At 40.0% G+C, this 26,186-nt stretch overlaps 1 protein-coding gene across 3 annotated transcripts in view; it reads left to right on the forward strand.

The window, feature by feature from the left end:
- The window catches only part of LOC121522373 (von Willebrand factor A domain-containing protein 5A-like), a 36,138-nt gene extending 24,112 nt beyond the window's left edge, over nucleotides 1–12,026 (forward strand). For 2 of the 3 annotated variants that reach the window (XM_041806645.1, XM_041806654.1), the window contains exons 18-21: nucleotides 2,270–2,332; nucleotides 3,629–3,780; nucleotides 11,255–11,378; nucleotides 11,461–12,026. In XM_041806645.1, coding sequence (XP_041662579.1) covers nucleotides 2,270–2,332; nucleotides 3,629–3,780; nucleotides 11,255–11,378; nucleotides 11,461–11,540 — 419 coding nt within the window. In that variant the 3' untranslated portion in view covers nucleotides 11,541–12,026. The remainder of the gene's footprint in view (nucleotides 1–2,269; nucleotides 2,333–3,628; nucleotides 3,781–11,254; nucleotides 11,379–11,460) is intronic. The other variant, XM_041806663.1, reaches the window with a different exon arrangement.
- The last annotated feature ends 14,160 nt before the right edge of the window (nucleotides 12,027–26,186 follow it).

The following is a 26,186-nucleotide window of genomic DNA, read 5'->3' on the forward strand; positions in this document are numbered from 1 at the left end:
CTAAGTGCATCAGCACTGCCTTCTAAAGTCACTTTACCAGTAAAATAAAAACAGAGTCAAAGCTGCAGTAAAGACATTTATTAATACGTAATAGTTTTTCATTACATGTTAAAGTTTTTCAAACATGAGCTGTAACAGCTATAAAAATAGGATCTATTTATTAAAAACTTGTTTTGACATTGAAGATAACATCCACCTACATAATGGGAAAAAACCCACTACTGGCTGTGTAGTCACATAATAGGAAACCAGGTGTAGGAAGGCAGGTAGCCTGCTGGAAACCCAAGAGAAGAAGTACTAGTATGTGACACCATCCTATCCAGTCTGCTAGAACTCAAACACAGAGGCGACTGTGAAAGAGAGCAGAAAAGTTATTTTCTACTTTTCATACAACAGTATAATTTTTTTTAACAAGAAATATAAGTTGTTTATTATGTATTTTTCCTCAATATTTTACTTTATACAAAAACATTTTCATTTCAGCTGATGTGTGTTTTGATTTTAATTGTTTGAATAGATAACCATATATTGTTTATCTGTACACATTCTTCTCAATTATTTGTTCTAAAATTATCCAAATATTTACAGAACAAACAGAGTCAGAGGCTGGGGTGGAATAATCATTAATTAATTGTAATTGAGGTTAAAAAGTTCCGTTAATAATGATTTTGATTTTTGCCAAAATAACCCAGCCGTTACATATAACGTCTGTTAATCTCCAAACCCACTCAATGACCCAACAATACACTCAGTAAGTGAATATACTTTGCCTATAAAAATATTACCTGTATTACAGCCTTTCATTAATAGCCACAACACAAAAACACCCTGTCTGCTACTGGATCTGCCCTTCTTCAGGACAAGAATGACACTGCAGCAGAGAGGGGAGACACTGACAGGTTCAAAGAATAAGAGCAAACTGCAGGAAGCTTTCAAACTTTGTAGGATAACTATGTATTATTTTTAAATACACATTAACTACAGCTGTCTATATATATATAACACCTATGTTGCCTTGGCTAACGAGATGTCAGCTCATGAGACAAAATGTAAAAATAAACCGTAATTTTGTATACTTACTCAGTGAGTTGGCCTCGGGTATGCTGGAAACACAGGCTGGAACTATTCTTATTCTTTTCTAGGCTTATGGCAGTTTGCAACCAAGCTGGAACTATTCGCCGTTTGGAACTACTGGGCTCCCCATGAGGTGCATCACGTCCACATTCCTTAATTTCTATTGGAGTCAATGAAAGTGTCGTAACTCTCTTTCTCAAATCCTCTGGCTAAATGGATGTGGCTCTCCTGATCCTTTTCTCAGCTGGCGGGACTTTCTTCCAAGTGGGGAAGGCCAACTGAACCAACTGGGGGGGGCTGAGTCTTGGGGGGTTGTAGACAGGCCAGGGGTACATATTCTTGTTAGAAAAGCCTGAAAAAGTATATTTCGCATAATATGTCACCTTTAAGATCAGTGGACACTGCTGAATCTTTTAAAAAGAAACTTGAGGCCTAAACTTGTTTAGATGGGCCTTTACTCAATCTATTTGTTAGCTTTAGCCAAAGCTAATGTAGCTACACTAGCGATGAAGTAAATGTTACTACATAGGCCAACATAGCTATGTTAGCTTTAGCTGAGGTTATTCTGACAAGGAAAGCCTGAAAAGATACATGTGTAGTTTATGTTATGTTTGTGTGGTGGTTGAACCCAGGATGCGGAGACGGAGAGCAGTTTTAACAGTTTTATTGTGCAGGTAAGTGAAAAGGGGAGGGGGGATTCCAAGAGTCCAAGAGGGAGTGAGAGTGTGCTGGGGCTGGCAGTGGTGATCTGAGCAGGAGGCACTGGAAGAAGGAGGAGAGGCACGTTAGAGGTAAGCACAAAATATACAAGCACTGGAGATTACTCGAACAAATCATTAGAAGAGCACGAGAAAACTTCTCTGGAGGATCTCGAGAAGGAGCCCAGAGCAGACGTTTACCGTGTGGTAAGGTAGACAAGACTCAGGCGCTGTAGAGAGCTGCAGCCGGTCTTAAGTAGCGAGAGTCAATGAGTGATTCGCTGCAGGTGTGACTCTCCACAGCACCAGGGAGGGGCGGGGTGAATGCCTCAGGAGACACAAGAGGAAAGTTAACAGCCAGCAACCAACTCCGGAAACCAGAAGTTAGCAAAATAAAGCAGTCAATACAAAATAAAACACCACAGTTTAGTCAGATTACTTCTATGACAGCTTGCCTGTAATATCATGATCTTGCACTTTTTTTTAATTTCTCAAAGGTCAGATGATCCAGTGTGCATCTTCAGGTGGTCCACTTCCCTTCAGAATCGTAGGCATGGATGGTGAGCACACAACACAATACAGTAGGAGCAAACAATGTGATTCTGTGGCTGTAAATATAAGCAGGACTGAAAAATTTTGTTATCGTTTTGCATTTGAAAGCAGGCTATAGTGACTATGTCAAGCTGTTCTTAACAGTGTTTCTTTTTTCAATGTGAAGATATCAGATGAGAAAATGAAGGAAAAGTTTATCATGATGTTGACTTTCAGATTTATTAGTCAAATGAGTGCCACTCTTTGACACCAGTGTGGTCTGAAACCATGGCTTAGAGGTAGGAGATAGCTTTAATGACTTAAAATTGAAAGGAAACTGCATTTAGGGTCATTCCTCCAACTGTTTTGAACTTTCCTCCTTTGGGTTTGAGATCGGTGGACACTGTCGACTCTTAAAAAGAGACCTACTTGTTTTGAGGAGCTTTTACTCAAGCGGTCCGTAAGCTTTAGCTAACTAGCTAACTAAACTAGCTAGTAGTTAAAATCACCACATAAGCTAACAAAGCTATGTAAGCTTCAACTTCAGCAATGTGATCTTAAGCAATTTAAGATTCAGCAAATGTAGCTAAAGCTTATGTAGCTACACTAGCTACATAGTTAACATCAATACACAAGCCAACAAAGCTATGTAAGCTTTAACTTCAGCAATGTGATCTTAAGCAATGTGAGCTTCAGCAAAGGTAGCTAAATCTAATAAAGCTACAACAGCTACGTAGTTAACATTAAAGCATAAGCCAACAAAGCTATGTTAGCTTTCACCGTAGCAATGTTAGCTTCAGCAAATGTAGCTAAAGCTAAAATAGCTACACTAGCTACGTAGTTAACATTAATACATATGCCAAAAAAGCAATGTTAGCATGAGCTTAAGCAATGTGAGCTTCAGCAAATTAGCTAAAACTAACATAGCTACACTAGCTAGTAGTTAACATTAATACATAAGCCAACAAAGCTATGTTAGCTTTAGCTTTAGCAATTTGAGCTTTAACAACCAGCAAATGTAGCTAAAGCTAATGTAGCAAAAAAGCTATGTAGTTAAAATGAATACATAAGCTAATGTATCTATGTAAGCTTTAGCAATATGTGCTTTAGCAAAGTAGTTAAAGCTTATGTAGCTACTTAAGCTACATTGTCAGCTAAAGCATATCTGATCACGCTGTTTACTTGACTATTTGAGCGATCAGTTCACTCCATAAGCAGTTGATAAATGGTTTACTTATTAACGTGCATGTAAACATGTTCAATGAATGCTTTGATTGATCTTAATACAATGATTATTTTAACTTTTTAAAATTTAATTTTCTCAGAAGAATTGTCTGTGCCCAGTGAGCCCCGTGTGGACCCCATGCTTCAGCTGGTCTCCCTCCAGAAGGCATCCGGCAGCTGGGACCTGGATCCAGCTCTTGCTGCTGCAGTGGGCAAAACCACTGCAGAGGTGGAAAAGCAAAAGCCTGCACCGGTGTGTAACTGTGAAAATAAAACACTCACATTAATATAGATTCTCAGTTTAAAGCATTTCCTAGCATGGTTATTTAAAGCAGAGACAGGAAAACATCAAATCAACAAAACATAAAATTAACAAAATCAGTCAAACTACAAATCTCTACTAGGAAAAACAAATAAGAAACCAGGAACCAAACACTAGAGGTTCTTAGTTCCTTCAGTACTCACTACACTGCCAGGGTTAGAGTTCAACAGTTTAGTTCCATATGAATATTAGCCACATTGATATAGCTACTGGCTACCTGAGCGTGAAATGATGGTACAGTGGCTGTTAAAAGTCTATATGTACCTGTTAAAATGGCACATTTTTAAGATCTAAAAAATGAGGCAAAGATGTGTTATTTCAGAATTTTTTCCACCTCTACTATAAGCTATACCAAATACAATTCAACTAAAAAACAACCCAAATATTTTAGGAGGAATTGCTGGTTGCATAAAATGCACATCCCTAGACTTACACTTCGGACTTACCATGAGCTACCTGAGTGTGAAGGGATGATATAGGGGCATGAAAAAAAAAACACAAAGAAGGAGTCTGGAGTCGGAGGTCGTTGCTCTCAGCTAGGACCAGTAAGTTGTTTCAGTGGATTTATGATGAAAATTGTCAAAACATCAGTAATCTGTACCTGATTAAACTGCAAAAAGTGACTAGTGTGCTCCAGCTTCATCTTTGGATTTGCCTTTCAGAAAGAATCCATTGAAACCACTTTCCTACACAGTTGTGCATGTTGTCAACCTTGTTTTTGTCACTAGAGACATCTCTGATTGGCAGATCCTACCTTCACCCACCAAACCTCCATATTTTGTCAGTTTCTGTTGACACTAGTGAATCTAAGATATTTTTTCAACAACAAATGTTTAAATGGGAAAATGAGGAAGTACATAAACTCATGTAGAGAGCATAAGTTTGAACATTTAACAGCTTTTGTTTTAAGAAATCTAAGGCGATCTGAGGCAACAGCACCACATTCCCCACAGTTCTAGAGATAAATCTATGAAGATTATCTTTATGAAAACAAGACTAGGTAAAAACCTAGTATATGGCTGACCGCAGCTATCTGGGATGCCTTTTGTAATGCCTGACTGAAATGTGTGTTCTGGCAGAGTGATTTTGTCATGATTGTTATTTATTATTTTGAGCCAAAGTTATTGTAAGTGGTTACTTAAATGTAAAAAACTACATGTTGCCCTCTGTCTCTGTCTGTCTCCTTCTGTGTGTAATGAAGCCCTGAGCAGCGTCATCCCCCCTCCCCTCCTGCTTTTCTTCTACCCCATCTGACTGGTTAATCACACAGACACACATCGAGCCAGCTGCAGTTAGAGAGCAGCGCGGAGAAAATATCATCCCTTTATTCTGTGCCCTTCTCTGTATAAGACAAGCTGTCGGTGTGACTCTCTGCTCTGGTTTTAACAAGAATTACGGTCCAGTGCGGAGTAAACTGCAGCAGTCCTACAGCAGCCGTTGTATACAAGCACAACAACTAACCCTTTCCCCTTTAAGTATCACACATTTATGCTGAAGCGGTTTGGCTGAAGAGAAAAAACACCGTTTCTGTTACAGAAAGCTTTTAGTGTTGCTGTTTTCTTTTGTTGTAATGAAGAAATGTCGTTTTGACTAAGTGCTGCTGTGACAGCCATTGTCCACAAGCATTCGCACAAGTTACCTTTTCCCCCCTCAACTATCGCATAGTCATGCCAAAGCAGGTCAGCAGAGGAGTGAAAACATGAAAAGCTAATAGGGTGGTTGTATTCTTTTGTCATACAGAAACGTGGCCCAGTTCTGGTGAAACAGAGGCTAAAGCTATATCTGAGTATTTAGAGCAGTGGAGGCAGCCATTAGAGGGCTTTTACTCCCACTAAACCCCGCCCATAGCGCAACTCTGTATGTATGGCTCTACACCGCTTTCCACATTATTATGCAAATGACATTTTTCTCTTATTTTCCTAAATATTGATGCAAATGACAGAATATTTTCAAGCCATCACCTGTTAGAGCATAATTCAAATGTTTTTGAACAAACTTCATAATGATAGCAATTTTAAAAAAAAAATAAAAACCTCAAAATACACGGTTACACATTATTATGCAAAACAGTTTCAAAACATTTTATAGGTTTTAAAGAACTGAAAATGGTTATTTTTTGAATCTGCAGTATTAGGAGGTCATATTTACTAAAATCAAAGCTATTTCAAAAAAAACATCTTAACAGGCAAAGCTACATGTTAACATAGGAGCCCTTCTTTAATATCACCTTCACAATTCTTGCATCCATTGAACTTGTGGGTTTTTGGAGAGTTTCAGCTTGAATTTCTTTGCAGGATGTCAGAATATCCTCCCAGAGCTGCTGTTTTGATGTGAACTGCCTCCCACCCTCATAGATCTTTAGCTTGAGGATGCTCCAAAGATTCTCAACAGGGTTGAGGTCAGGAGAGGATGGGGGCCACACTATGAGTTTCTCTCTCCTTTTATGCCCATAGCAGCCATACATAATGCGGCGTTATTACATAATGTGGCGCTATAAACCCTTATACTTTTAGTCGATAAAAACTCAGTGACAGTTTAGCCCAGTTTTAGTTTTAGTTTTCAGTCTTTAGTTTCAGTCATGGCATGTATTTTCTTTGAGTTACTTCAATAAGCCATATCGTAAAATTCATATAAATGTAAAACACGTATTAATTCACTATGAATACTTAAATTGATTTGAAATATATAGAAGAAAATAATGACATTTATGCACAGTGGAGAAATGTCAGACTGTAAATGTTTAATATTTTTTCTAGTTTTAGTCTCCATGTCAAATCCAATTTTAATTTTGGCACTACACCCTCAGGTATCTGCCTGACCCAAAGCATGCATCCAAATCTGCAAATGAATGGCTTCACCAGAAGAAAATAAATTCTGTGGACATGCCCAGCTAGAGTTTAGACCTAAGTCTTGCTGAAAATCTGTGGTGTGACCTGAAGAAGGCTGTGCACAGGAAATTCTCCTGTAATCTGTTAGATTCTGAGCACTTTTCTTGGGGAGAGGGGGCAAGTTTTGCAAGTGGATCGGCTACACTGATTGACTGCTACTCAAATAGGTCGTTTCCACCAAGCAGTCTGGCTCAGTTTGGTGCAGTATGGCACGCATTTTTTTGCGTTTCCATAGAGCAAAAGTTGGAAAGGGTCCCAAAAAACCGACCCATACTGTCCCACTTTTCGGCACCCTTCCGTAGGGGTGCCAATCTTACCTACTCGTACCAAAAAGGTGGAGCTAAACACACAACAATAGGGGCTGTACTGACGTCTTGTCAGCGCGCGACTCAGCTGCTCGCCTCCGGGCTTCAAACACGGAAAATCTGCACTGTGAGAAGTGGGTGAAAATGAGAGAAAAAAGGACTAGTATCTGCCTAAATGGGAAATATTTGGACTCGACGGAGATCCAAATTGTTTCCTAGTCTATGGATATTGGTATCTGGCCACAAATCAAGTTTCCTGACGTTTATCCGGACCTGATTTTAAGAACACAGAGCAGAGTCTAAAGGCTCACATCAGCCTGATCCATCCATGATGGATGAGAAACTAAATTAATGCTTAAGTTTTGTGAATATGAAGCCTTAGAACAGTTCATTCTCATCTGTAACTAGTTATTAATCTACTTCTTATGTAGATAACCTGTGAAAACATCGCTCTGTGGTCGTTGAACGTGTTTGTAAAACTTCAGGCTGCAGACTATTTTAAAACGAGATCAGCGCACCCCGGATTTCTGACTTAATCTAGCTTGATTTTAACACCAGCTGAACTTTTCCTTTATTTTTAATGCGGCTAATTCTCACAGTACAGCTCTAAACTTTCATATTTTGTCATATAGACTGTTATAGACTAGACATATTCACATATCAACATACTGTTATGACTCAAACCGTCTCTGTACAAGTATTCTATCAGCTGAGGAGCTGTACTGACAGATGTTAACATCATTAAAATGTTATTTTTTTTTAAAGTACTTTCAGCTGAAATAAACCTGTTTACTGCTTATTCCCGACTGATTTCTGTCATTCATCCTTTCTATAACTCTGCGGCTGGACCAGCAGACTCGCGCTATCTGTGACTTCACATGCATGCCTTTACAGCCCCGCCCACCCAAGTGAGAGCACGGGTGTCTGTGGAAACGCAAACTATTTGGGGGTTTAGCGTACCAAACCATACCAAACTGAACTGAATCAAACCAGACCCCCTGATGGAAACAAAACCATTTTTCTATGGAAACACCCTTTAAAATATATATATAAAAAAAATCATGCCAGTCAAAATCTATTGATAAAAAAAAAATAACATTCTACATTCCTATGGTTGTCAAGAGATTTATGTAGTAATGTGATTAACAAACCATTTTTTAAGCAATTTCTCAAAACAGTTTAAATGTCTACATATATTTCCAGAATGGTTGTGTAGACCTAAAAACACACTTTGACACATTTTGGCACACCTGCTGAGATGGCATAAGCCTCTTTATCGCTGATGTGATTACAGGAAAAGGGCATATGAAACTATTTTGGTTACTCACACCTGGACCGCTAATGATCTGCACATTCAGAGTAATTTGTGGTTGATTAAAAACATTCTGAAGACACCCCTGACAGTGCCAGAAGGCAGCCCAGGGTGCCATGAGAAATGGTGCTTTAATGGAGTAGGGGTGTGCATATTTATGCCACCATTTTTTGAACGAATTCCTCCTTAAAGCCCTTGCAAATGTCAGCCGTCAGGTGTTCACTACAGAAGCTACTCACCACAATATACTGTATACCCAAACCACAATGCAGTGCAATATAAGCTATTGTTAACAATGAATAAAAGGAATGGCATTGGGCTGTGGGATGTGCTGTTCAGTCAGGACCACTTTGTCAAGAAACACACGACTTGCCGCTATAAATATTTACAGTATTTGTTAGAAGTTGCTTATTAGTGCTTATGCTGTAATTAATGTTTGGTGGTGTGGCTGTTCTGGGATCCCTCTGCCATTTCACAAGCCTATCTGGAAAGCATTAAGCATTAGGTTCCTGCTCTTCCTATGCTGATAAAAGAAAGCCTAAGGCAGGTAAAGAATCAGCAGAGCAGGCAACAATGACAACAGAATAACACTGTTAAAGTCAGAAGCAGGATAAAGGAGGAGCTGGGGTGGAGGAGTGTTACAGGAGTAGCTTGCAGAGAGAGCAGCAGAGCCGAACCAGGCAAGAGCAGTTTAAATAAGGCAGCATATGGCTGATCATCGTCAGCTGATGATGACCTACATGAACTAAGCTACAGTGGCTTGCAAAAGTATTCATACTGCTTGAACTGTTCCACATTTCTTCACGGTACAACCACAAATGTAAATATATTTTTGGGAGATTTCATGTGATAGATTAATAGAAAGTGGTGCATAATTGTAAAGTGAAAGGAAAATTATAAATGGCTTTAAAAATGTTTACAAATGAAAATCTGAAAAGTGTGGTGTGCAAAAGAATTCAGCCCCTTGGTGTCATTACTTTGTAGAGCCACCTTTCGCTGCAATTACAGCTGCAAGTTTTTTTGGGGGGGGTTTGTCTCTACCAACTTTGCACATCTAGAGACTGAAATTTTTGCTCAGTCCTCTTTACAAAATAGTTCAAACTCAGTCAGAATTGATGGAGAGCATCTGTTAACAGTTTCCTTGTTTCTCACTGGCTAATCCATCTTGTTGAGCTCCCATTTGAACTGTTTGGGCCTGGTTAGAAAGTGACAGGACCAATCAGCGACGAGGGGCAGTACTTTCAGGCACAGCAGAGTCGTGATGTAAACAAGCAGCAGCAAGAGCTGGTGCAGTTATGGAAGAAGAGATTAGCATGGATGCTGCTAAAGCGCCAGTTTTATCAGAACTGGACAACATTTCTTCATTAAAAGAAGAACAAAGAACAGCAGTGAGTTGTTTTCTTCTCAAAAACAACAAAAGTCAAGTACTTACATGTCTATAGTCGCCATGTTTCGCGTTATTCCTCAGTTGCTGTGTACGCCCAGCTCGATTGCAGCTACTTCGTGTGTTTTGTTGCTCTGATTGGCCCATAGAGATGTGACAAACAGAACATTCATCCAATCACACTCTGATTTTTTTTCAAAGCCTCTGCCTTTTCTCAAACGTTTCCTATTGAAGCTTTCCCAGATGGATGTGTGAAACAAAACCATCTGGTGAGTCAGGTTATGAATATGGTTCAATCTAAATAATTCCATTGTAGCTCTGGCTCTATGTTTAGGGTCGTTGTCCTGCTGGAAGGTGAACCTCCGCCCCAGTCTCAAGTGTTTTGCAGATTCTAACAGGTTTTCCTCCAAGATTGCCCTGTATTTGGCTCCATCCATCTTGCCATGTTTCACTGTGGGGATGGTGCGTTCAGGGTGATGTGCAGTGTTAGTTTCAGCCACACATAGCACCTTGGGTTTCGGCCAGAAAGTTCAATTTTGGTCTCCTCTGACCAAAGAACCTTCTTCCACATGTTTGATGTGCCCCCCACATGGCTTTTGCAAACCCCAAACAAGGCTTTTTCTCAACAATGGTTTTCTTCTTGCTACTCTTCCATAAAGGCCAAATTTGGAGAGTGCTCGACTAATAGTCTTCCTGTGGACAGGCTCTCCCACCTAAGCTGTAGATCTCTGCAGCTCCTCCAGAGTTCCCATGGGCCTCTTTGTTGCTTCTCTGATCAATGCTCTCCTTGCTCAGCCTCTAAGTTTAGGTGGACGGACATTTCTCGGATGATGGATTGAACAGAGCTCCCTGAGAAGTTCAAAGCTTGGGATATGTTTTTATAACCTAACCCTGCTTTAAACTTATTCACAACTTTCTCCCTGACCTGTCTGGTGTGTTCCTTGGTCTTCATGGTGCTGTTTGTTCACTGATGTTCTCTAACATATGTCTGAGGCTTTCACAGAACAACTGTATTTACACTGAGATTAGATTACACACAGGTGGACTCTGTTTACTAATTAATAGACTTTTGAAGGGAATTGGTTGTGCTGGATTTTAATCATGGGTGTTAGACTCCAGGGGGCTGAATACTTTTCCACACCGCACTTTTCAGATTTTCATTTGTAAAAAATATTGAAAGCCATGTATAATTTTCCTTCTACTTTACAATTATGTGCCACCTTGTGTTTGTCTGTCACGCAAAATCCCAATGAAATATGTTTACGTTTGTGGTTGTAATGTCAAGAAATGGGGAAAAGTTCAATGGGTATGTATACATTTGCAAGCCCCTTTATATACTCAATTTCTTGCACCAAACCAAATGTTTATTAGTCATTAATTTTCAGTTAGCTGGTTGGCTTGTTTCCAGCATAAGAAATGCTGATATAAAGATTTTCTGAAATGTCTTCAAAGATATTTTATTCTTTTAAACCTCTAATGCCTGCTTTATGCTCTTTTCCTTAATTTCAATGAATAGGCAAACCAGGAAGTATGGGCCACCATTCTGTCTCTGATCTGGCTTAGTGGTTTCCAGATGGACGCTAGGGATGAGTGGGAGCTTCTGGCCATGAAGGCCGTGTCATGGCTTCGTGCACAGAATGGTAATTAAAATAAAGAGTGCTGATTTTAGCTGTGCCTACTAGCTGAAATCTGCTGTACACTAAGTCTTCTGTTTTTTTTCAGCATCACATGTGGAGGAGTGCGTGGATGCTGGGAATGCACTGCTGGGCTGTAAAGTGCAGAAAGATGCTCTGGGTCTTTGAGGGCTTCTTTACCAGCTTGTCCTGTATTGAGATTGCCCCCACTAATAAGCAGTTTGCACAATGATATGAATTTGTCTTTGAGGGGCTGCTGCTGGTCCCTCATGCTTTTGCCCATGTTTTTCTCTTTGTACTTCCTCCTGGGAAATCAGACTTGAATCTTATAAACTGAGACTACACGATAGGGGCTGACTGACTATGGGCCTGGCCCGTTGGTGGTGATTTGGAGTTCTGAGAGTGGAGGCTCTGGTTGTTGGTGGATGAATCTGTCGGTGTGTGGTGTGCTGGGTTGTTAATCTGGTTGCAATTAACACACTATAAGAACTAAGCAATGAAGTCTGTCATTATTATTGTGAGGACTCTCAAATTTTCAAAGTCAGCTCAGATTTTAAAAATATTTAAGTGTGTGCTTGACTATAATTTCCTGTAATTCTTCTAGATTATGCCTTTTTTGTGTGCTCTGAACAACTGACAATTAAACTTTGAGATTTGGAGAAATAGGTGTTGACTGTTTTATTTGATACTCCACATGCTCTTTTCATTATGATGTAGAGAGGTTCTTTGCAGATGACATGCGGCAGCTGAGAACTCCTGTTGGGGGGCAGGAAATGATTTCTTTACAGAGAAACGCTGCCAAAAAGGCCATGTATTGAGCTGTCAGAACTAAGCCTTCAAAGTAAAAAAGGCCTAACTCTTAAGGTGCTTTTGTGTCCTGAGAGTAGTGAAATATTCAGGCAAAAAAAGGTAAAAAAAATTCTCACTGAGAGATGGCAGCAGGTAGGAATTATAAAAGCCTCAATCTTGAGCCAGGGTGAGGGCTTTCATGCAACACTTGTGTATGGTCTGTTTCCACAAAGTGGCATGGTTTTGCACATTTGAACTCTGATCTTGCTCATGTCAGGGTAAGGCTGTTATTGTCGCATGATTTTTTTTTTTTATTATTCTTTTAATTCTATGTACAGCACATTGAAAGTGCTGATCTGAGTCCTTATCGATACCACTATTGATACTTCCTATAGTTTGGTGGGAAGACAAAATAAGGGCAAATATTTAAACTGTCAGTGGTCTTAGCTGAGTAGTGCTTGAGTTAAAAAGCTATGATTCAATCTGTCACATCTGTTGTATATCCCTCAAATATAAACACATATTCACCCTGTATTTATTACAGTTTCTCATCAAAAACTAGATTTTCCTATTTTTAAGTGACATTAGAACACATCATAACATATAGAATACAGTCCTCTCATTTACTGAGGTTACCTGAACGCATCATATATTCAGTCTTCAGCTCGTAAAGTTTGCTAATTAACTTCAACTTTGCCGATTTACCGCAGATTTCTACACTGGATTAATATTGTTAACAAACAGGACTTGCTACAAAGTTTGGAGCATTTATCAGCATTTATCTGAGCAGCTGAAGAAGAAAACTGTCCTGAAGCAGCTGAAGAGAGTGGTATGACCATAGCTTGATCCCGTGTCGTTGTTAGCTTTGCTAACATTAGCAAATCAAAGATGCACTTTGCTCGAAGGTGGAACTTCAGACTCCCTGTACTTTGGTGTAAAGACAGTTCATCACTGCAGCATGTGTCCACAATTCTGGTTTTATCTTAACTAACATTCTCCAGCTTTTAAAAAAAAGAAAACTGTCATTAAGCAGACCTGGGTCTGTCTGCTCACTCATCACTGCTTGCTGTGTCTGACCCTCTCACCTCTTCACCCCCAGGCACATCATCATCCACGCTGGAGGACTATGGGAGCAAGTTGTGGACAAACTTAGTCATATGATTTGGCTATTTAACCTCCTGAGACCTGAGCTTTCATTTGTTATGCATTTTTGATTTCTCCTACTTACTCAGGATTAGATGGACAAGAGAAACAACAGAACACCAAATGAAAGAAAATTTATGGCAGTTGTGACCATAAACTTATCTCTTATTTTGAGGTATAATAGCATAATTAGCATTAGCAGATAGGTTGGTAGTGAGATAGAGAGAACTATTATTAAGTAGTTTTGCATTTAGATTCAATGAAACTGCTGTAGTAATGAGTACAGAAGTAAGAGTGATGTTAAAAGATGAGGCAATGATCACTGTAATACTAGCAACAGCAAAAATAATGGCTGTGAAGAGAAAGATGTATACATTATAAAAAGGTGACCATTTGAACAGTTCTTATATTTACTTTAAGATATGAGATAATTATAGCAATAATTATAATAATAATGCCAAGGATCCAGATGAGTCCTTGCAGCACAGGGGCCAGAAAGACTCCACAGAGACAGCGGTATGGTGACAGAACACATTTTAATTTGAAAATGTGAAAGACCATCAATGTTTTTTCAGTACTTAAATTTTTTAAGATAAACTGAAAAAAAAAATAGTGACACACCTTGAATGTGTGGTTTAATGCTTACAGCAGGGATAGCATTGTTACTTTGTAATGATTGATTACAAAATATTGTAATAATTGATATCCTTATTCATACATCCTATCTCTCCACATTTGTGATGATAATATCAATACTGTTCCATCCTTGAGGTAGTCTATGTTGGTGAAGACCACATGTCTTGTCATGTTAATGTATGCTACTGATCAATTATAGACACAACTAAAGCATTCTCACGTTCTTCTGATTTAAAATGGACTCTGTGAGTGTGATTTCAACTCGCCATGGGCAAGACAGTGTGGCATTCCCGGTATCTGAGCATGCAGGTAAAAGTCAGTCTTTTGGTCCTCCCGGTCTTTCTATGTTCTTGTGAGGCCTGGATGCTGGCTGATGGTCAGAGGAGTTCGCTGAACTCCTTTGTGACAATTTCTCCTCTGCGTATTTATGGGTATCATGCTGTCTAAAGCCAACATGCTCAGGATAATAGGGATAAAAAGGGTCTACAGCGCCTGGCATGCCTGGGCCTGATCCACCTCACCCAATACTGCATACCCAGGACCCAGTGGGCTTGCCCAGAGGTTGGCAACAGTTATATATGCATGGTAGAGGAGCTTGGGGGATACATGAGGAGATAGACGACGGTCATCCAAAGTTTTTCCTGCATATTAAATTGCGAGGCGGCTGCCTCCAGCAAATTTCCCGCTGTCTCCAGCTCTCAAAGCTGTGACGTCATGAAAATGTATTTTCTGAAAAGCAATGCACCAAGAGGATGTCATTTTTAACTGAAATTGCAGTATTACACCGATGTGGTGGCGCTGTATCAGCAACTGTACACCCTGAGTTGCTAGCAAAAATACCAAAGAGGAAGAAAAGATCCCCAGCAGATACATCGGATGGACACAGCAAGGATGAACGTTATGCTGTAGGAAGTATGAAAGCGCACTGCATCCACACATGCACGCTATTCAACTGTCTCTGTCTGTCATACGCGGGCTGGTTAGTGTGGTACATTTATTTTATTTTAATTCATTTTTTAAGTATTTCTGTAATATCGTTGTCTTAAATGATGAAACCTCTTTGTGAGTGCGTGATTACTAAGGCTTAGTGTCAAACAGACCTATCACTTAAAAGGAAATATAAATCAAGTCAAAGCCCTGTCAGTTTGGCAAGTTAAGGTCTGATTGAGGTGTATACATGCTAGAGAAAGTGGATCTCCAACCAGATTATCCAGGTGTGTCTGATTTTGAGAAATTTGATTCAGTATGATCTTAGTCGGACTAATGTGTAAACATAGTGATTTATATTTTAAATACAGGGAGAGCCAACACAGCCTAAGTAACATATATTCTCAGGACACCTTAGTGATAAACACTATAAAATTTGTAGTTATAAGGGAAAGTCTGGGTCTGAAAATTACTTTGGTACATAGCTTTGTAGGTAAAAAAGTTGCAGAAATTTGTCAAAAAAAAAAAAAAAAAGAAAACATGAACAGTAATATTTTCTCAGACTTTCTCTTCAGCTGCTGGCCTTTTTGCCTTCATAACAGCTCACCACTGTTGGAATACTTTCTCTAATGATTACAAATATCCATGCTGTGTTTTTCAGACGGATCTTGTCATTAGAGGAGCTGGCAGTGGTCTCTGTTGACTCACAGTCTGTCCAGCTTGAAAGTGGCAGTGCTCAGTCTGCTGGTGTCTTTTCTTGCCAACTAAAGGTCATTGGCCCCGAATACAGAGCTGCAGCTAGAACTAATCACTTAATTTCTCCAAGATTCTTTAAATCTTCTTTGGACAGAGAAGTACATTAAGATGTAATAAAAAATAGCCAATCACAGCTGACTGATGTCACTGACCTACACTCTCTTCTGAGTTAGTCTGTGGTTGTCTGCAGATGATGTGAGGAACCTCAGATATGGTTCAGGAAGTGATAAGACAACGTTTAATGTTTATGGCTCTGACAGCTGTTCAAATTGTGGAACAACGATCTAAGCTTCTTTTGAGTCTGGAGTCACACAAGACTCATGTTTCGTAACCTTTCAAAGCAGATGGATTTGCCAGACTCCATGTCTGTCATCAGGCTAATCCATCTTGAAGAGCTCCAGTCCACAACGTTTGTGCCACACCAAGCACAGTTCAAACCAATCAGCATCAATTAAGGAGAATGAGGCATAAGCTATGGGTAGGTTTAGTTATACTAATTGTTCGTAATATGTAGCTGGGATGTAGCTTTAGTGCAGTGTCACCTTTACTAGAACTGGACCATGTTTTTTCCGTTTTAAATAAAAATGTGATGTGAAAGATGTTTCGTTGTTCTGCCCATCTGCGTCGGCACGAGTATGTGAGAGTTACGGGGGAAAGGGTTAAGTGTTGTGTGAGTGGTTGTTTACAATGGCTGCTAGTCAACTTCTGGGATTTTTTTTAAAAAAGTCCTGCCCTTCCCAAATTCTCTCTATGGGAACTTTCCTAGATGAATGTGAAATATATTCATGCAATGGTACATGGATGGTAGTCGGATGCATGGTCCATTTCAACTAAACGGTCCAGTTTGGTTCAGTATGTTTTGTCACAGTAAACCCTGATCTTGCATGTGTAACACCTCTTGCTCATCACAATGGGAAATCTGTCTCTTTTTAGATACCTGTATCATTTGACACAGCTCAGTAATAAGAACGAGTGTATTGACTCCCAGACAGCTCTTCATTTGCTACCAGTTATGCTTTTAAATGTGTATTTAACTGAAATGGAAGAAGAAAAACTGACCCCAGTGGATATTAGCCTCCTAAGACTGTGCATCTACATTTAGAACATAATATCTTGGCTCTCCTACCACATAGTGATAACTTTTTGGGGAAACTTTTTATTAATTTGCTTCATGCTTGTGCATGCTTTACATGTTCTTTTGGTTCATCATCAAAGTCCAGCAGAGTCCTGATTTTATGATTTTAACTTTATACAACCTGCAAAGATAAGAGGTAAAGGAACTGTGAATAAGTCCAAACCTAGGAATTGTAGTCTCAAAAAAGACCATCACTCGAGCCATGCACAGGAATGGACTGAGAGGTTAAAGATCAAAAGTCAACTTCTGCAGAAGAGACACCTTCAAGCCAGACTGAAGTATGCTGAGGACAACCTGGAGAAAGATTCTGCAGACTGGAATCATGTACTTTGGTCAGATGAGACCAAACCAGAGCTCTTTGGCCAGAGTGACATTGCTTATGTGTGGAGAAAGAAGGGAGAGGCGTATCACCCAAAGAACACCGTTCCCACAAGGAAACGTGGCGTTGAGACTATTATGCTGTGGGGGTGCTTCAGTGTATCTGGAACTGGGAATGTCTTTAGATGGAAGGAGTCATGAAGAGAGAAGGATATGCGAAGATGTGGAAGGAAAACCTGAAGCAGTCAGCAGCAAAACTGGGTCTGGGTCGACGCTTTGTCTTCCAACACGACAGTGACCCCAAACATACGTGGCACATGGTGAAGAACTACCTCCAGAAGACCAAAGTCAACCTTATTGACTGGCCTACACAAAGCCATGACTTCAATCCCATTGAAAATCTGTGGGATGAACTGAGAACCAAGCCTGAAAACCACCAAGTCATGTCAAAGACTTGTTGAAAACTACAACAAATGACTGGAGGCTGCAAAAAAAGACACAACTGACTATTATTACTAATTATTTTAGGAACAACTAACTTGAATTTCAATCCATTACATTACTCTTTTCAGGATTTCCACTCTTCATACCGCCATGGAACCAACCCCCACCCCCCTCTAGTTTAAAATGTAAATAAGATGGCATGACTCTGAGTCAGAGGACCATAAATAGCAAACCTTTTTTTTCTCTTCTGTAAGCATCGCTATTTCAATCATCAGTTTAGTGTCAGTTCCAGTAGCCCATTGAAGCCAATTTCATTTGAACCTTTGGCAGACCTCCAATCAACTATCTCTAAACTGGTTTCCAAGGCAACCATAATGGCAAAACCAAGAAGAGCTGACATAGGATCCCCCTGCTCTAAAGTGCTTTGAGATCAGGGGAAAAGACGATATAACAACTGCAACAAATGAAAAGAGGGCGTTCTGATCTCTGCATGCGCTTGTCACAGAGACAGTGGCTCCACTTTCACCTGGGAGCTCAGCTACGTCTGCGGCGGTTCATCCATTTAGGCAGGGAGATATGATTAACCTAGCCATCTTTTCTTTCCTTCCCCTGTCTCTCTCTGCTCTGTGTCCGTCTGTATTTTTTATTAAAGCCAGAGGCAGGAAAGCAGATCAATAACAAATAGTTTAGAGAGGGCGTTTTTTTTTTCAGGCCATCAAGGGAGCACCGTGGCCTCTGACCACACATCAATCACGCTGTGTGTGTTTGTGTCATTGATCTCACAGCCTTTGTACTTCAGCTGGGATCTACTCTATTGAATAACTGACACCTACAGTCCCATGGCATTTGTTTCTTATTGTGTAAATGTGTGTATGGCAGTTTCAGGGTGGATGTGTCCATTTCCTTGGGTAGTGACCTTTACTGTAACCTTTTTAGCACACTCCTGTGAAAAGACAGCAGGCTTCTATTCATCGTATCAGTCGTGGTTTTATTTATCGTATCAGACTTATCGCTTTCCAAAGAGAAACATACCAAGCATGAACAGTCAAAATGGAGTCAGGAGCGCCATTTAACCCATGATGTCTGCTGGAGGGGAAGACAGAACAGGCAGACCATTTTGATTCAAGACGTTTTTCATGGCTTGGAGATGTGCACACTAGCCTACAAACCACAATTCCAAAAAAGTTGAGACATTGTGCAAAACTCAATAAAAGCAGAATACAGTAGTTTTCAAATCCATTTCAGCCTATAAGCATTGGAAAGACAAGATATGTAATATTAGAAATCATTATTTTATTTGCAATATACACACATTCTGGATTTAATGCCTGCAACCCATTTGAAAATAGGTGGGACAGTAGCATATTTACCACAGTGTCACATCGCCTTTTCTTCTAACAAAACTCTGTAAGTGTCTGGGGACTAATGAAATACTGAAAGTGGAGTTCTTCATTCTTGCTTGATGTAAAGTCAAGTTTTAGGCAAGTAGGACACCAAAGATTCATCACGGGGCCCAGTGTGCCACAATCTTGTGCAGAGTAAAACTCGACATTGAGCTTGACCTTGGCAGCCAAGGTCAAGCTCGACTGCATCTCTTTTGTCAGGGCCATTTCACCCCTGATAATACGCCTGGAGACCACCAGCTGTTTTTGAGCCCTTGGGACATCCACAGCTTGACCAGAGCTTGTAGCATCCACGCTACCCACCTGGATGGTAAAGGCCAGCTCAGACTGCACGAATTCAGCCAGATTTGTTTTCTCAGGAAACTGGGTGAATCAAAATGTATTTATGCATCTCCTTCTATAATTTTTTAAACATGACTGTTTTATGTTTTTTTCCATTAAGAGTCCAAACTGGAACATTATTCACTGGTTAAACATTTTTGAAAATTTAGGTCATGATTTCTCATAAGGAGTTGTTGGTCCTGATGCTTACTCACCACATCCACCCCTTACTCCACCTTGAAGTTGTGAACTTTGTTACTGTTTCAGCAGATTATTCTCTCATGCCTTTGGTAGTAGGACATCCAGAGCTAGACCACAGTTGCGTCAGTTCTCAGCCTGCCCATTGGAGCCTTCAGATGGCTTACTCGCCCCATCTACGCCTTACTTCAGCCTAAATTTTAGGCCCAAACATACCTACAAGTTCTACACAGTACTGAACAACTTAAATCACTCAACACTGTTAGGTTTTATGTTGTTGTATTTGCACTTCATAATACACCTTGTACTATATTTTCAATGGGAGAAAGGTCTGGGCTGCATGCAGGCTAGTCTGGTACCCACACTCTTTTACTGTGAAGCCATGCTGTTGTAACCCGTGCAGAATGTGGCTTGGCATTGTCTCAGCAGTGATGTCCCTGACAAAGACCTAAAACTTGTATGTGCCTCTCAGTATTAAATATGTACAATCCAGCCACCAGGGGGCTCTCAACCAAAATGATAGCACAATACAGCAAGTACAGACCTGACCTGCATTTTTATGTATGAATAAACAGCTCATATTGAGAGAGAAACACACTCAAAAGTGCATTTCCGCGTTCATGCTGGAAACGGTCCCAGAATGCGGAAGTATTTCAGGGAATTTTTCAGTGCATTTCTCTCTCAACTTGACAAATTTATGAATGAAAACAAGAACTCAGTTTTCTGACACCACGTAAGGAACTATTTCAGATGCTGTAAGACCTTGATTTAAAAAATATATACGTTTAACATGGGGTCGGTCACTTTTGATCTAATACAGATATTGCAATGCAAAAAAATCCACAAATTGTATCTGTAATGGTGCCTTCACAGATGTGCAATTTACCAATGCCATGGGCACTAATACACCCCCACACCATCACAGATGCTGGCTTTTAAACTTTGCATTGATACCAATTTAGATGGTCCTCTTCCTCTCAGCAGATATTATTTCCAGAAACAACGAAATTCCTGCTTTAAGTTGGTCCATTTCAGATGAACTTAAGCCTAGAGAAGTCAGCTGCATTTCTGAATGCTGATGACACTTTGGTTTTGATTAGGCCATTTATTACGCAAAATACACTTTTTCAGGCTTTTCTAACAAAAATATGTACACCTGGCCTGTCCACAATCCCCTACCAAGAATCAGAAAAATCCATCCCCACTCCCCTTCTCTATCTACACCATTCAGAAAATGTGTGCTAAAACAAGCCGTTCTCAGATTTTCCCCTCATGATGTCATTTGGGGGGTTAGCATCGCCCCCAGTTTGGTTTGCCCTTTCCACTTCAAGAAAGTTCTGCCCTCCACTCCTGATCCTCCTCTCAGCTGCCAGCTGAGGAGAGACACATCCGTTACGCCCCATCCATTTCCTGAGAGGGGCGGAGTCAGCCAGCTCATTTACATTTAAAGTCACAGACACAGAAACAGCTCATTCTGAGCAGCGCTGAAACAGAGGGTTTTTAGGCATGTAAAAATCCAATACTGGAGTGTTTTTACGGCAAAGAACTTCACCTGCATGTTTTGGGGACCTCTGAGACTGATATAAACTTGTCTTAAAAGGGTAAAATATGTGATCTTTAATTGCCACTCTGATGAGAGGATACACTTACAACATTTGAAAAGTCAAGTTTTTTGAGTACCATGTGTATCCCTCTCTTGTGAACAGGACATCTTAAAATGGTTTGAGGAACACTTTTTACATTTTGCACAAATGTCTGCTTTGATCCAAGGATGATCTAAATACTGTTTCTGGGTTCAAAGGTCAAGTTCATTGAGCCTCATGATCATCACCCCTGCTGGTGAATGTGGTATCTAAAGAGTGCTTTAAGAAATTTCTTCAGGTTTTTTCATACATGTCAGCTCTAACTTAGAATGATCTCCTTAGAATTTGAAGGTCAAAGATAAAGGTCATATTTAGCACAAATGTTGACTCTGACTCATTCAATGAGAGGCCAGATGTTAAGGCCACTAAGCCTCATTTTCATTTCTTACATATGAATGAACTAAGGTTGTCAAAAAAGAAAAAGGTACTTCCGTACTTCCATACTTTTTAAAAACAAATTTTAAGAGAATACAATACCATTTAGTTTTCCATTTATTAGTAGTGAAAGTGCCAAAGCCTACAAAATAAAATCCATGATCAGATTTTTTGACCCAGGGCTGCAAAGATAAATGACAAAGAAGATCAGCTGATGATGTGCAGCTGCAGCATCATATGACTGGGTTCAAAGGTTCAGGCAGAAAGATGAATGAAACACTTCACAACAAGAAGAAAACTTACAAAACATGACAAGTCTGACTTTGAAAGTAGTGTTAGTGAAGAAAGAAACAGGACTGTTTAGTGGGAATGAGAAGGATGCTGAGGGAAATGCAACAGATTTGCAGAGGCTTCCCTGGGTCTTCTTTGTAGGATGTTTTTGTATGATGCCCCAAAAGTCTTCTTTGGTTAAAGCTCGGGACTACAGTTCAGCACTTGAATTCTCCTACTCATTGAAGCCTTTCCTAAAAAAGACATTGTCTGGGTTCTGATATTCAATACACTTATTTGTGCCACTTTTTAACCCCTTTTCATCACTGTTTCTGCCCACTTTGCAACATTTGTTCCTATTTTAACCCATGTCGCCTCTTTTAATCAAATTTTGCCACTTTTTAACAGTTTTTCAGCATCTTCTGGCTAATTCACCCCCCTTTTGCACCTTCTTAATCCATTTTTGCAGTTTTATTTCATTCTTTTTGCCTACTTCAAACAGTTTTTGCCAATTTTCACATTTTTTCTTTTTGCAATCTATTCATTATTTTTTTCTTTCTTTCTTTCTTTATTTTAGTCCCCTCTTCTTTATTCTTTGGCACCCTAGTGTTTGTGCAGATCATGGTTTAGCTACGAAGTCTGACATTATTTTCCAAATGGTTCAGTCCATGTGCTCATCCACATTAAACTTAGAGAAAGGCAATTCTATTTTCAGAAAAGGCATTCACATTTCAGAAAAATACTTTAGGCCTTATTGTTATACAGCATAAATCAATACAATTGATCTCATGTATCTTTGCAAAGAGTGGTTATTCTTCATGTTAAGTTTAAAATATGGTTATCACGTCTTAATGGATCATGAGTTTGCTGACCTCCATAGGACCCCCTTTTGGCTGGGCCCAGAAGTCAATGTGCCCCAGAAAACTTTCCTCTTATGGGCAGCCTTGGTCAAAGGTCACTGCCCTCTGAAATATTGTGATGTAGACGTGACCTCGTACTATAAGGATGCCTCTGATGAGCAATACCTTTTTGTATTGTCTTTTGAAGTTGTAATGCATTTGCACTTTCTTGACCCAGAACTTGGTTCTGATATTCAAAATACTACCCTGCTTTTAACAGTTACTGTGTGCCAATTTGTGCCACATTTTCTTCCAATTTAACCCAATTTCACATCTTTTAACCTATTCTTGCCACTTTTTAACTGTTTTCACCATTTTATGCCACCACCCCCCAACCTTTGCCTTTCTTAAACCCTTTTTGCAGCTTATATTTCATTTTTTGAGTCTTATAATCCATTTTCTGCCACTTTTAAAACATTTTTGTAGATCTTCACATTTTGTTCTTTTTTTCCCAATTAATTAATTATTTCCCCTAAAAGTTATTTCAGTTTCCTCTCTTTTTTTCTATGGCACCCTGACGTTTGTGCAGATCATGGTCTAGCTACAAAGTCTGACATTAATTTCTAAATGGTTTTGTCCAGTGGGTTTCGAATGGGGTGGCAGAGCACACTGGTGTGCCTTTAGCAAAGTCTTGGTGTCTTGTAGGAATTTGGACAATACTGTACATAACTACAACAACTTACCACTTTGTCAAGAAACACACATAATATTTAGTTATAAATAGTTTTTCTTTCTTTGCACTCATTGCTGTTATTAATAACTGTTCTAGGATCTTTCTGCCCTTTCATGAGCCTACAGGGAAAGCGTCAAGCAGGAACACACGTTCTCTTTCCTGTGCCTACAAATAAAACCCGAGGCAGCAAGAGAAGCAGCAAGATACTTAGAGCAGAGCAGAGCAGAGCAGGCATCGGTGACAACAGACTGGCACTGATAAAGTCAGAGGAAGAATAAAGGAAGAGCTGGGGTGGAGGAGGGTTGTAAAAAGCGGCTTGCAGAGGGAGCAGCAAAGTGTAACCAGGCAAGAGCAGTTTAAATATGGCAGCATGAGTGCGATTTGCCAATAGCATGCTTAGAGTCAATCACCTTGCTAGCTGATGAGGACTGGTGTGAGATCAGCTGATCAATTGCATGAATAAAAACAAACAAACAAACAAACAAAAACAGTTTTTGTTTCTTTGATAAGAGTAGTTATTATTCATGTTTAATTTAAGATATGGTTATGACAGACTTACTTTTCGACAGATTATTATCTTGCTGGCACCCTTGGGCCCCTGTTTGGCTGGGCCCCAGAAAGCTCTCCCCCTTATCCCCTTATGGGCAGCCTTGGTTAAAGGTCACTGCCTTCCTACATACTGTGAGGTAGATGTGACCTTGCTCTATATAGCAGCTTCTTAGGAGTGATACCTTTTTGCATTGTTTCTGAAGTGTCTATCTTGACCCACAACAGTACAGAACAATTGTGTACTTCATAGGGATGCCAGGTGGTAGTTCTATTTTGCTTTATTTCACCAAAAACCTGCCTTTTGCAGTCTGACTTGCTCTTTCAACTTCTTTTTTTCCTTTTCATCCTGTGGTCTTTAAAGCTTCAGAGGAGTTTAGGCATAGCCCTCTCCATGGTAACACCAGCTCCCATCCTTACATACACTTTCTAGCTGCCTCTCATCTCGTAACTCTGCCCTACCCTTTGCTTTATCTCTGTACCCTCCCCCTATATGCACTCTCTCTCTCCCCCTCCTCTCTCTATCTCTTTTATTTTCCCTCTGTCTCTCTCTCTCTCTCACACACACACACATACTCACCCTCTCCGGCTCTGGCAGCTGGTGTTCTGCTAATGCTGCACCATCTACTGCAAGATGTTCAACCCCGTGTGTAAGGCAGAGCCAAGGTAAGGGTTTGACACTTGTTTCCTCTGCGGCTGAAACAGAGCCTACTGCTGTTATTTGCTGCTAACAAAAGCTGTCTGAAATGTGTGTGCATGTCAGTGCTGACTTGTGTGAGAACTCTCCAGCTGGAGTACAGAGCCGGTGTTAATGTGCTGGCTGGCTATGACACTTGTTATCTGCAAACACATGATCAAGTGAAGTGTAAATCTATTTCCAGAGTTCTTTTCCTGTAAAAAGTGCTCATTGTGTGTGCATTTGCTTTCTTTGCATAATTTTTGTGTACATACTATTAAAGAGCCGATCATTTTTAGCCTGAGTCAAATTATCTCTCTCAATGACACAGCGGGGCTGTGATGTCTAAATACGATACTATGCTTTGTTTATGGCTCCTCATTGTGTTTTCTACAAATGTATCTTTGATTTTGCGGGGCTGGTGAGTGAGGGCACGAAGTAAGGATTCTGCATTGGTGAGTGGGAGGGAGAAAACAGTGTGTCTTAGTATTTTTATAAATTCACAGGAAGATCCCCAAGTAAAACAGCAGAGAGTACAACTTGTAGACATAAAAACAAGAATTTCTCTGTGTTTCATTTTGTCACCATGAGCTGAAGTATGTGAAGTGTTGTGAACTGTATGTGAGCCAGTGGGTAAATGTCATCATGCATGCATGAATTTTCATGCCTGTTTGTGTGTCTTCTTTTTCCCTTTGCTTGCTTGTTGGAAGCCTTTGAACACAAAGGATCCCCTCTGAGTGCAAACCGACATCTCTGACAGGTTAAAATTAGAGCTGCTGGCATGAACATGTTAATTGTTATGAGATTAAGGCCCCATATTAACACTGAGTTGGTTTAATTGCATTAATCATACGCTTTTGTGTAATACGTTAAGCTACAGTAGCAGAAAGAAGGATGCTCTCACCTTTCAATCTCTAATCAGGGATGCACAATATTGGATTTTTCCTGATATCCGCTCATTTTAGCCGATACAGATAGATTCACACCTTTTCTACTGTAAAAAACACAGAATGTCTCCAGACTGAGTCAAGCAGAGCTGAGAGAGGAGCAGGAGAGTAGGCAGTCTGGTAGGTTTTTTTTTTTTCCTTATGTTTGGGGCTTCATTCAAAATGGTCAGGGCTAACTGCACCCTCACAATGACCTATAACTCATGGTTCAGTTGTGCAGACCAATCAACCTAAACTTGTGATCTTTGGCATGCAGATGCATCTTGGACCCATACCAAAATATCAACAGGAAATCAACCAGCTCCATCTGGATTTAAACACTAGGCGCACCTGTGTAGTGTTGGGTTCTGAAGTAGGTATACTCTTACTTTATGTGCTCTTTAGAAGTGGTTATACGACATATACCTGTGTATACCTTGCACTACACCACTGGTATCATGACTTCGACCTGTTGGAACCTTTGTAAACATTATCCAATTCAAGACAACAGAATCACACTGGACATGACTATCTGCAAAAAACTTGTCAAAGCTCCTGCTGTTGGTGACAGGAAGTGACACAATATGGCAATTTGTTAAAGCCTCTCACTCACTTGAACCTGTCAAGCTCTGATTTTGAAACTTAACCTTCAGTAGCATCACAATGTCTGTCCATTTTACTGAAATGTTTTATTAAGGGCACCTTGGTTGCGATGGTGACCCTCTCAATATGATAG

Source organism: Cheilinus undulatus, linkage group 2, assembly GCF_018320785.1.
Source record: "Cheilinus undulatus linkage group 2, ASM1832078v1, whole genome shotgun sequence".
Taxonomy (NCBI): Eukaryota; Metazoa; Chordata; class Actinopteri; order Labriformes; family Labridae; genus Cheilinus; species Cheilinus undulatus.